The following is a 12,439-nucleotide window of genomic DNA, read 5'->3' as shown; positions in this document are numbered from 1 at the left end:
TGCTCTTCTCCCAGCTTATTTCCTGACATTTTCTTTTTTTTAATTTATCAATGTCATGAATAATATTTTATAGTTTTTTAAAATAAATTTATTTATTTATTTATTTTTTAACTTTTGGCTATGTTGGGTCTTCGTTGCTGCACGCAGGCTTTCTCTAGTTGCAGTGAGCAGGGACTACTCTTCGATGAAGATCATGGGCTTCTCACTGTGGTGGCTTGTCTTGTTACAGAGCACAGGCTCTAGGCACACGGGCTTCAGTAGTTCTGGCACGCAGGCTAGGTAGTCGTGAGCCACAGGCTCTAGAGTGCAGGCTCAGTAGTTGTGGCACAAGGGCTTAGTTGCTCCGTGGCATGTGGGATCTTCCCGGACCAGGGCTTGAACACGTGTCCCCTGCATTGGCAGGCAGATTCTTCACCACTGCGCTACCAGGGAAGTCCCTCCTGACGTTTTCTTCCCTTCCCTTTCTCTCTCTATAATACATAAAACTTTTTTTATGCATTCATACACATTTCTTGATTTTTCTGTATTAAGTAATTGAAAGCTTTGAAAATTCCGTGAGACCAGATCACTATATATTTTTACAGTTAAGAGATGTAAGAATATAACCCTAAAAAGAAAATGTGTAAGACTGACAAAACAAGAAAAGTATAAAGCTTTATTGAAGCATATTAATATGAAAAAAAAAATTTGAGTGAATGGACACAGGTATTGTGTTCCTGGATGAACAGTTCTTCCCAGATTATTATAATATCAATGTAATTCCTTTTAAATATCTATGAGATTTGAGGATTAAGAATGAGGTAGAACTTTAAATGATTATACATTTCACTAGAAAGTACAATAGCTAAGAAAATATTGAAAGGAAAGAAAACTGAGACGGTCTTGAATTAACAGATATCTTAACACATAACAGTACAATAATTAAAACGGGTGTTCAAAAATCAGCAGTCACATCACTTTAAGAGAAACAGATTGATAAAGAAGTATCACAAACTAATAGAAGAAAGAGTAAATCATTTAAGAAATGAGGCTGGGAAATGAATTAAGTTGGGTCTTCATCTTAATGCCAAACCACAAGATGTTAAAATAAGTTCTAACTATCAACATATTTAAGAATTGAGAGGAAACTTGCACAAGGATCTTAGATAGCCTCATCCACCAGAGGGCAAACAGCAGAAGCAAGAAGAACTACAGTCCTGCAGCCTGTGGAACAAAAACCACATTCACAGAAAGATAGACAAGATGAAAAGGCAGAGGGCTACGTACCACATGAAGGAACAAGATAAAACCCCGGAAAACAACTAAATGAAGTGGAGATAGGCAACCTTCCAGAAAAAGAATTCAGAATAATGATAGTGAAGATGATCCAGGACCTCGGAAAAAGAATGGAGGCAGAGATGGAGAAGATGCAAGAAATGTTTAACAAAGACCTAGAAGAATTAAAGAACAAACAAACAGAGATGAACAATACAATAACTGAAATAAAAAATACACTAGAAGGAATCAATAGCAGAATAACTGAGGCAGAAGAACGGATAAGTGACCTGGAAGACAGAACTGTGGAATTCACTGCTGCGGAACAGAATAAAGAAAAAAAGAATGAAAAGAAGACAGCCTAAGAGACCTCTGGGACAACGTTAAATGCAACAACATTCACATTGTAGGGGTCCCAGAAGGAGAAGAGAGAGAGAAAGGACCCGAGAAAATATTTGAAGAGATTATAGTCGAAAACTTCCCTAACATGGGAAAGGAAATAGCCACCCAGGTCCAGGAAGTGCAGAGAGCCCCATACAGGATAAACCCAAGGAGAAACACACCGAGACACATAGTAATCAAATTGGCAAAAATTAAAAACAAAGAAAAATTATTGAAAGCAGCAAGGGAAAAACGACAAATAACATACAAGGGAACTCCCATAAGGTTAACAGCTGATTTCTCAGCAGAAACTCTACAAGCCAGAAGGGAGTGACATGACATATTTAAAGTGATGAAAGGGAAGAACCTACAACCAAGATTACTCTACCCGGCAAGGATCTCACTCAGATTCGATGGAGAAATCAAAAGCTTGACAGACAAGCAAAAGCTAAGAGAATTCAGCGCCACCAAACCAGCACCACCAAACAACAAATGCTAAAGGAACTTCTCTAAGTGGGAAACACGAGAGAAGAAAAGGACCTACAAAAACAAACCCAAAACAATTAAGAAAATGGTAATAGGAACATACATATCGATAATTACCTTAAACGTGAATGGATTAAATGCTCCAACCAAAAGACACAGGCTCACTGAATGGATACAAAAACAAGACTCACATATATGCTGTCTACAAGAGACCCACTTCAGACCTAGGGACACATACAGACTGAAAGTGAGGGGATGGAAAAAGATATTCCATGCAAATGGAAATCAAAAGAAAGCTGGAGTAGCAATACTCATATCAGATAAAATAGACTTTAAAATGAAGAATGTTACAAGAGACAAGGAAGGACACTACATAATGATCAAGGGATCAAACCAGGAAGAAGATATGACAATTATAAATATATATGCACCCAACATAGGAGCACCTCAATACGTAAGGCAACTACTAACAGCTATAAAAGAGGAAATGGACAGTAACACAATAATAGTGGGGGACTTTAACACCTCACACCAATGGACAGATCATCCAAACAGAAAATAAATAAGGAAACACAAGCTTTAAATGACACAATAGACCAGATAGAGTTAATTGATATTTACAGGACATTCCATCCAAAAACAGCAGATTACACTTTCTTCTCAAGTGCGCACGGAACATTCTCCAGGATAGATCACATCTTGGGTCACAAATCAAGCCCCAGTAAATTTAAGAAAATTGAAATCATACCAAGCATCTTTTCTGACCACAACGCCATGAGATTAGAAATCAATTACAGGGAAAAAAACATAAAAAACACTAACACATGGAGGCTAAACAATATGTTACTAAATAACCAAGAGATCACTGAAGAAATCAAAGAGGAAATCAAAAAATACTTAGAGACAAATGACAATGAAAACATGACGATCCAAAACCTATGGGATGCAGCAAAAGCAGTTCTAAGAGGGAATTTTATAGCAATACAAGCCTACCTCAAGAAACAAGAAAAATCTCAAACAATCTAACCTTACACCTAAAGGAACTAGAGAAAGAAGAACAAAACAAAACCCAAAGTTAGCAGAAGGAAAGAAATCATAAAGATCAGAGCAGAAATAAGTGAAATAGAAACAAAGAAAACAATAGCAAATATCAATACAACTAAAAGCTGGTTCTTTGAGAAGATAAACAAAATTGATAAACTATTAGCCAGACTCATCAAGAAAAAGAGGGAGAGGACTCAAATCAATAAAATTAGAAATAAAAAGCAGAAGTTACAACAGACCACAGAAATACAAAGCATCCTAAGAGACTACTACAAGCAACTCTATGCCAATAAAATGGACAACCTGGAAGAAATGGACAAATTCTTAGAAAGGTATAACCTTCCAAGACTGAACCAGGAAGAAGTAGAAAATATGAACAGACCAGTCACAAGTAATGAAATTGAAACTGTGATTAAAAATCTTCCAACAAACAAAAGTCCAGGACCAGGTGGCTTCACAGGTGAATTCTATCAAACATTTAGAGAAGAGCTAACACTCATCCTTCTCATACTCTTACAAAAAATTGCAGAGGAAGGAACACTCCCAAATTCATTCTCTGAGGCCACCATCACCCTGATACCAAAACCAGACAAAGATACTACAAAAAAAGAAAATTACAGACCAATATCACTGATGAATATAGATGCAAAAATCCTCAACAAAATACTAGCAAACAGAATCCAACAACACATTAAAAGGATCATACACCATGATCAAGTGGGATTTATCCCAGGGATGCAAGGATTCTTCAGTATACGCAAATCAATCAATGTGATACACCATATTAACAAATTGAAGAATAAAAACTATATGATCATCTCAATAGATGCAGAAAAAGCTTTCAACAAAATTCAACACCCATTTATGATAAAAACTCTCCATAAAGTGGGCATAGAGGGAACCTACCTCAACATAATAAAGGCCATATACGACAAACCCACAGCAAACATCATTTTCAACGGTGGAAAACTGAAAACATTTCCTCTAAGATCAGGAACAAGACAAGGATGTCCACTCTCACCACTATTATTCAGCATAGTTTTGGAAGTCCTAGCCACAGCAATCAGAGAAGAAAAAGAAATACAAGGAATACAGATTGGAAAAAAAGAAGTAAAACTGTCACTGTTTGCAGATAGCATGGTACTATACATAGAGAATCCTAAAGATGCCACCAGAAAACTACTAGAGCTAATCAGTGAATTTGGTAAAGTTGCAGGATACAAAATTAATGCACAGAAATCTCTTGCATTCCTGTACACTAATGATGTAAAATCTGAAAGAGAAATTAAGGAAACACTCCCATTTACCATTGCAACAAAAAGAATCACATACCTAGGAATAAACCTACCTAGGGAGACAAAAGACCTGTATGCAGAAAACTATAAGACACTGATGAAAGAAATTAAAGATGATACCAACAGATGGAGAGACATACCATGTTCTTGGATTGGAAGAATCAATATTGTGAACATGACTATACTACCCAAAGCAATCTACAGATTCAATGCAATCTCTATCAAATTACCAGTGGCAGCTTTTACAGAACTAGAACAAAAAATCTTAAAATTTGTATGGAGACAAAAAGACCCCGAATAGCCAAAGCAGTCTTGAGGGAAAAAAACGGAGCTGGAGGAATCAGACTCCCTGACTTCAGACTATACTACAAGGCTACAGTAATCAAGACAATATGGTACTGGCACAAAAACAGAAATATAGATCAATGGAACAGGATAGAAAGCCCAGAGATAAACCCACGCACCTAGGGTCAACTAATCTATGACAGAGGAGGCAAGGATATACAATGGAGAAAAGACAGTCTCTTCAATAAGTGGTGCTTGGAAAACTGGACAGCTACATGTAAAAGAATGAAATTAGAACACTCCCTAACACCATACACAGAAACTCAAAATGGATTCGAGACCTAAATGTAAGACCGGACACTGTAAAACTCTTAGAGGAAAACATAGGAAGAACACTCTTTGACCTAAATCACAGCAAGATCTTTTTTGATCCACCTCCTAGAGTAATGGAAATACAAACAAAAATAAACAAATGAGACCTAATGAAACTTAAAACCTTTTGCAAAGCAAAGGAAACTACAAATAAGACGAAATGACAACCCACAGAATGGGAGAAAATATTTGCAAACAAATCAACGGACAAAGGATTAATCTCCAAAATATATAAACAGCTCATGCAGCTCAATATTAAAAAAACAACCAACCCAATCCAAAGATGGGCAGAAGACCTAAATAGACATTTCTCCAAAGAAGACGTACAGATGGCCAAGACGCACATGAAAAGCTGCTCAACGTCACTAATTAGAGAAATGCAAATCAAAACTACAATGAAGTATCACGTCACACCAGTTAGAATGGGCATCATCAGAAAATCTACAAACAACATGCTGGAGAGGGTGTGGAGAAAAGGAAACCCTCTTGCACTGTTGGTGGGAATGTAAATTGATACAGCCACTATGGAGAACAGTATGGAGGTTCCTTAAAAAAGTAAAAATAGAATTACCATATGACCCAGCAATCCCACTACTGGGCATATACCCAGAGAAAAGCATAATTCAAAAAGATACATGCACCACAATGTTCATTGCAGCACCATTTACAATAGCCAGGTCATGGAAGCAACCTAAATGGCCATCGACAGATGAATGGATAAAGAAGAAGTGGTACATATATACAATGGAATATTACTCAGCCATAAAAAGGAACGAAATTGGGTCGTTTGTAGAGATGTGGTTAGACCTAGAGACTGTCATACAGAGTGAAGTCAGAAAGAGAAAAACAAATATCATATATTAACGCATGTATTTGGAACCTAGAAAAATGGTACAGATGAACTGGTTTGCAGTGCAGAAATTGAGACACAGATGTAGAGAACAAACATATGGACACCAAGGGGGGAAAGCGGCAGGGGGAGGGAGGGTGGTGGTGTGATGAATTGGGAGATTGAGATTGATATATATACACTAATATGTATAAAATGGATAACTAATAAGAACCTGCTGTGTAAAAAAAAATTCAAAAATTAAAAAAAAAAAAGAATTGAATATAAAAACTGGGACCATTTAAAAAAGAAGAGGAAGAATAATATTTAGTTTTTGTGAGTGAGTAAGGACTTAGGAAGTAAAAAAGTCACAGATGGAAACAAAGGAAATGGTGAACAGTTTTGACCATGTAAAACTTCAAAATCTCTATTTAAAAAAAAAAAAAAAAGATTAAAAAGAAAAATCTTAAGTATGCTTGCAGCAGATATGAGAAAAGAGTAATATCTTTATCATGAAGAATTCTTACGGATTAGTAAGAAAAATGCATCAACAGTAACATGCAGGTCATACTACGAAAGAGTATGTTTTTAAGAGTTCACTAATAAATTCAAAGAAGTTCAAACTGAAAGAATAGTAAGATAATATATTCAACTATCAAATTGGCAAAGATATTTTTTTAAAAATTCAGTGTCAATGTCTTTGGAATTGTGAAGAGAGCAGCTTTTCTAGAAAGCAGTTTTGACATGGATATCAATAGCCTTATGGATGTTTATAGCTTTTGGAATCATAATTCCACTCTTTAGAATTTATCCTAAGGAATTAATGTTCATATGTTTATCATAGCATTATTTTTTATTTAGGTTTTTTTAATTCAGGTATATCTTATCAATAAAGTGCCCAAATTTTAAATGAACAGCTTGATTAAGTTTTACATGTGCATACACCACAAAACATCTCCCAGGTCAAGATACAGGACATTTCCAGCATCCGGAAGGCTCCTCTCAGTAAATACCTGTCCTCACCAAGAGTAACCAGTATTATGACCTCTGTTGCCATAGATTTATTTTGAACTTCACATAACATTATTTATAATAGCAAAAAATTGAAACAGTCTAAAAGTAAATAATGAAGAACTGACTACTTTGTTGGATCTCCATATGATGAAATAATATGAAGCCATTAAAAACGTTTTTGGTACAGAATTTCAGTTTGGGAAGATGAAAAAGTTCTGGAGATGGATGGTGGCGATGGTTGCACAACAATGTGAATGTACTTAATTTCTCTGAACTGTAAACTTTAAAATGGCAGATTTTATGTTATGTATATTTTAACATAATTAAAAAATGTTTTGGGTACTCTAGGTGAAGTTATATAGAGGAATTTTTGCTTTATTTTTGTATCTTTTTGTAAGTCTGAAGTTATTTCAAAATAAAAAGTTACGAGATGTCTTTGGAGAATTTTTAATGCTGAGTAAATCTCAGTATAATATATAGTGAAAAAAATATTGAGATCATACTACGTATATAGCATAACCCTAATTTTTTGTGGAGGAGTTGGGATGGGTTATGTCTGTGTATACACACATGTGAATATACATTATCTTTGCATAGATTTGAAAGCCTATGGAGAGATCAAGTGATCCACCAATATATTGATATTGGTTTCATTATTGTGGTGATACTTTCCTTTTACCAAACTTCCTGTAATTACCCACATATTCCTTTTACAATTAGAGTAAAGCAAGAAAAATTTTAACTAGAAGAGAAGTTATTAAAAGGGAGAAAAATAAGGACTTCCCTGGTGGCGCAGTGGTTAAGAATCCGCCTGCCAGTGCACGGGACACTGGTTCGAGCCCTGATCTGGGAAGATCCCATGTGCCGCGGAGCAGCTAAGCCCGTGCGCCACAACTACTGAGCCCACGTGCCACAACTACTGAAGCCCGTGCGCCTAGAGCCCGTGCTCCGCAACAAGAGAAGCCACCACGATGAGAAGCCCACGCACCGCAACGAAGAGTAGCCCCCGCTCGCCATAACCAGAGAAAAGCCCATGCACAGCAACGAAGACCCAACGCAGCCCAAAAAAATAAAATAAATAAATTTATTTATTTTTAAATGGGAGAAAAATAAAACTTTTCAAAAATTGGCTTAATGACTTTGAAGATTACTTTCTTTAAGGGTTGTTCTCTTTCTTCATCTCTATCTTCAGTCATATATTTGCCAAGTCTCTTTTCTCCAGGTCTGATTCTAGGTAATGGTCTTTATCTTTTACCGTTTTTCCCCCAATCTTTTATTTTAAAATAATTGTTGATGTAATTTTCATGGACCATCTGTGCTAATAGTGTATTTTTTTCCCCAGGTATTGAATTGAAACACCTTTGTTTGGAATACATGACTCCATGGCTATCAAATCTAGTACGTTTTTGTAAGCACAATGATGATGCCAAAAGACAAAGAGTTACTGCGATTCTTGATAAGCTGATAACAATGACTATAAACGAGAAACAGATGTATCCATCTATTCAAGCAAAAATATGGGGGAGCCTTGGGCAGGTATTGAGTTTGCTCAAATATTTATCTAGTACCTCCTTGGTGCAGATATTTATCTGATACCCACGTTGTACAAAGCACTAAGCTAGGGATGTAGCTGTAGAAAAGACAGTCCCCTCTTTCAAAAAGCATGCAGACACCCACCTAATTCTTGATGTGCTTCAGAATTGTAGAAGTCTCATGCATGTCTCAGAGCCAGAGAAACACTAATTATTTTAGCACTCTTCTCCATGGCATAATTACAGTCATCCCACGGAATTCTCAGTGTGTAGAACCCACAGGTGCTGAGGGCCAACTGTACTAAGCCATTTTTTATGTAAGGAACTTGAGCATCCCGGGAATTTGGTATCTGCAGGGAGTCCTGGAACTTATCTCCAAGGCTACCAAGGGATGGCTGCATGTAGAATTTAACTGTAAAAATCTGATGTTGTTTCTAATAAATAGTGCATTAGAGTGTATTCTAGTACCCTATATACCATAGGTGTCAGTAAATGTTTGCTAATGATGTTATTTGGGCCACCTGCTCTCACTTATAGTTCCAGCATAAGAATGCCAATATTAAAATAGTATAATGTAGCTATTTTTTATCTGACAAGAATTATGCTACCATTTCTTCAAGATAATCATTGAAGGAGGCGATACCCTTACTCAATGCTGTGAATCCTCCAAATAATTTTAAATGACCTTGGAGCCATTTTTGTAGCTCTACAAAACATCTCAGTACTTGATGTCATTCCTGTATTTTAAAATAATTGTACCTTATACTGCTCATACATTACTGTCTTAGAAGAGAACAGAGGTGCTTTAAGAGTGAGTGAAAATAGGACTTCCCTGGTGGCGCAGTGGTTAAGAATCCGCCTGCCAAATGCAGGGGACATGGGTTCGATCCCTGGTCTGGGAAGATCCCACATGCCGCGGAGCAACTAAGCCCGTGCGCCACAACTACAGAGCCTGCACTCTAGAGCCCACCAGCCGCAACTACTGAAGCCTGCGCACCTAGATGCCGTGCTCCACAACAAGAGAAGCCACCGCAATGAGAAGCCCGCGCACCGCAACGAAGAGTGGCCCCTGCTCACCGCAACTAGAGAAAGCCTGCCCGTGCACAGCAACGAAGACCCGACGCAGCCAAATAAATAAATAAATAAAATAAAATAGTAAAAAAAAAAAAAAAAAAGAGTGAGTGAAAATAATATATGTAGAGATTTAAAATTTTTGAATGCCGGTCTCTGAAGGAATTGAGGGAATATTCTCATCCTTTCCTGGATATTTTATGATAAATTATATTTATTGACAAGTCTGTAAATAAAACCTAGTATTTTGGAGGCCTCAGGTAAAATAGAATTTTCATGTTGACTGGGCTACTCCTTGAACTATTTTTAAGTTAAAAATTAAGTTGGCAGAATGGCTAAAACATAAGTTATCTTTCCCTCTTCCACTAGATTACAGACCTCCTTGATGTTGTACTAGACAGTTTCATCAAAACCAGTGCAACGGGTGGCTTGGGATCAATAAAAGCTGAGGTGATGGCAGATACTGCTGTAGCTTTGGCTTCTGGAAATGTGAAATTGGTTTCAAGCAAGGTAATCCCTTTTCCTTTGCCTTCTGGGCTATGGCTTGATGTATCTTTTTATTATCAGGAGGTTTTTTGTTTTATAATGAGTCATTTTAAACTGAAATTTTTTGTGATAAAACTTTTTAACTCCCGTGTTTTTTAAAATTCTGCTTCTTTACAGGTTATTGGAAGGATGTGCAAAATAATTGACAAGACATGCTTATCTCCAACTCCTACTTTAGAGCAACATCTTATGTGGGACGATATTGCTATTCTAGCGCGCTACATGCTGATGCTGTCCTTCAACAATTCCCTTGATGTGGCAGCTCATCTCCCCTACCTCTTCCACGTCGTTACTTTCTTAGTAGCCACAGGGCCACTCTCCCTTAGAGCTTCCACACATGGATTGGTCATTAATATCATTCACTCTCTGTGTACTTGTTCTCAGCTTCATTTTAGTGGTAAGTTCCAGGAAAGCAGTTTGTGTTTCACCAGTTCCTTTCTCCATTTTACACATTTGACACTTGACTGGCATAGATTACCTTATTATTTATTATGGTACCTTAATACCAAGCTGCTTAATCAAGCCTATGTTAATGATATGAAATATAATCAAATCAAAAAGAAAAAGAATGAATTACTTCTATTCCATCTCAAGCCATGGCAAAGATGTTCTGTGCATGTTTGTCATGTAGACTCTAGTACTTCACATAAGCTGAAGGCTCAGCACCGGTTGACAGTGTTGCTTTACTAGCACGAATTTGTACGTAAAGGGAGTTATGTAATGAGCATTAAGCTCGTGTATCCAGAGGGTTGGTTTAGGGAGCATTGTTATGTAATTTTGATATGATATTCAAATTATCTAAATTCAAAATGAAATATGGCACTTTAGAATTAAAAAAATAGTATCTTTAAAGTCTTTACTTGTTCCTTTTTTCTTTTACAGAAGAGACCAAGCAAGTTTTGAGACTCAGTTTGACAGAGTTCTCATTACCCAAATTTTACCTGCTGTTTGGCATTAGCAAAGTCAAGTCAGCTGCTGTCATTGCCTTCCGCTCCAGCTACCGGGACAGGTCATTCTCTCCTGGCTCCTATGAGAGGGAGACTTTTGCTTTGACATCCTTGGAAACAGTCACAGAAGCTTTGTTGGAGATCATGGAGGTATAGAAGGCAAAATGATAAGAAACTAAGCTCATTTTTAAAAATCCACTGGTACTGTATAGAAGAAATACTGGTTTATTCTGCTGTTTCGCACTTAATGCTTAAATAAAAACACTCCCATGGAATGTGTTTATTGGTAATATATATGTCACTTATTTAGTGCCATTATAATAAACATTTTTTAATGTTTCTATAAACATTTATATACATAAATATATTCAGAGTATCTTTTTTTTAGGCATGTATGAGAGATATTCCAACATGCAAGTGGCTGGACCAGTGGACAGAACTAGCTCAAAGGTATGTCCCAAATAAATTTAAGTTGCAAAAGTACGTGTACTGTTGAAAAGATAGATACTATTGCATAATCAATATTTTAATTAATTATTTAATATATATAAACACAAAGGTTTTCATAAGCTCTTTGGATCTTTAAATTGCAGATTTGCATTCCAATATAATCCATCCCTGCAACCAAGAGCTCTTGTTGTCTTTGGCTGTATTAGCAAACGAGTGTCTCATGGGCAGATAAAGCAGATTATCCGTATTCTCAGCAAGGTACCTCCTCCTCTCCTCCTCTCCTCCCAACTATTTGTTGCTCCCAAGTTGTAAAGTATATCTTGAATTTTTCTAAGGGACATTTAAATTTGAATTTAATAAAATATCTTGTATGTTGCTTATTGAATCTTTAAAAAATGGGTTTTGATTATTTTTTTATTGTAATTCTTTGAAGTGAAAAAACCTCTCTCTAGAGAACCTGTCTTAAAAAGAAAATTAAGTATTTCTTTTGGTAGAAGGTACTCTTAATATTTTGTTATAAGCATTTAACTAGATGGTAAGACTAGCCTTATATAAAATTATATATTTGTAATTACCTATAATAATGCCTGACTTCTTACATTAGAATATAACATAGAGATATTTTAAAATAAGAACCCAAATGTGCTTTTGAGCTAGCTACCAAAATCACCACAGCACTGGAAATAATTCTCACACTTATTAAATAAGAAATTGTTCCTGAAATAATTCTGAGATTCAGTTTAGGAGTTAATGTTTTATTTCAATGAAAGTAAAATAAAGAATTCTGTTTCCCTAAAAGGCGCTTGAGAGTTGCTTAAAAGGACCTGATACTTACAACAGTCAAGTTCTGATAGAAGCTACAGTAATAGCACTAACCAAATTACAACCACTTCTTAATAAGGTAATTACTGTGCAGAAAATGAGTGCATTCAT

General features: G+C 36.2%; 2 protein-coding genes across 10 annotated transcripts in view; one reads left to right on the top strand and one right to left on the bottom strand.

The window, feature by feature from the left end:
• Positions 1-12,439, bottom strand: part of EVI2B (ecotropic viral integration site 2B) — a 449,729-nt gene that overhangs the window by 49,900 nt on the left and 387,390 nt on the right. The gene's annotated exons all lie outside the window — the stretch shown is intronic.
• The window catches only part of NF1 (neurofibromin 1), a 254,686-nt gene that overhangs the window by 210,073 nt on the left and 32,174 nt on the right, over positions 1-12,439 (top strand). For all 9 annotated transcript variants that reach the window (XM_082442253.1, XM_082442255.1, XM_082442249.1 and 6 more), the window contains 7 exons: positions 8,303-8,496; positions 9,933-10,073; positions 10,227-10,506; positions 10,992-11,206; positions 11,445-11,506; positions 11,650-11,764; positions 12,306-12,407. In XM_082442253.1, coding sequence (XP_082298379.1) covers positions 8,303-8,496; positions 9,933-10,073; positions 10,227-10,506; positions 10,992-11,206; positions 11,445-11,506; positions 11,650-11,764; positions 12,306-12,407 — 1,109 coding nt within the window. The remainder of the gene's footprint in view (positions 1-8,302; positions 8,497-9,932; positions 10,074-10,226; positions 10,507-10,991; positions 11,207-11,444; positions 11,507-11,649; positions 11,765-12,305; positions 12,408-12,439) is intronic.

Source organism: Balaenoptera physalus (genome assembly GCF_965194825.1).
Source record: "Balaenoptera physalus genome assembly, chromosome: 20".
NCBI classification, from domain to species: Eukaryota; Metazoa; Chordata; class Mammalia; order Artiodactyla; family Balaenopteridae; genus Balaenoptera; species Balaenoptera physalus.
The sequence above is the reverse complement of the archived record's forward strand: the minus strand, read 5'-3'. Positions and strand labels throughout refer to the sequence as shown.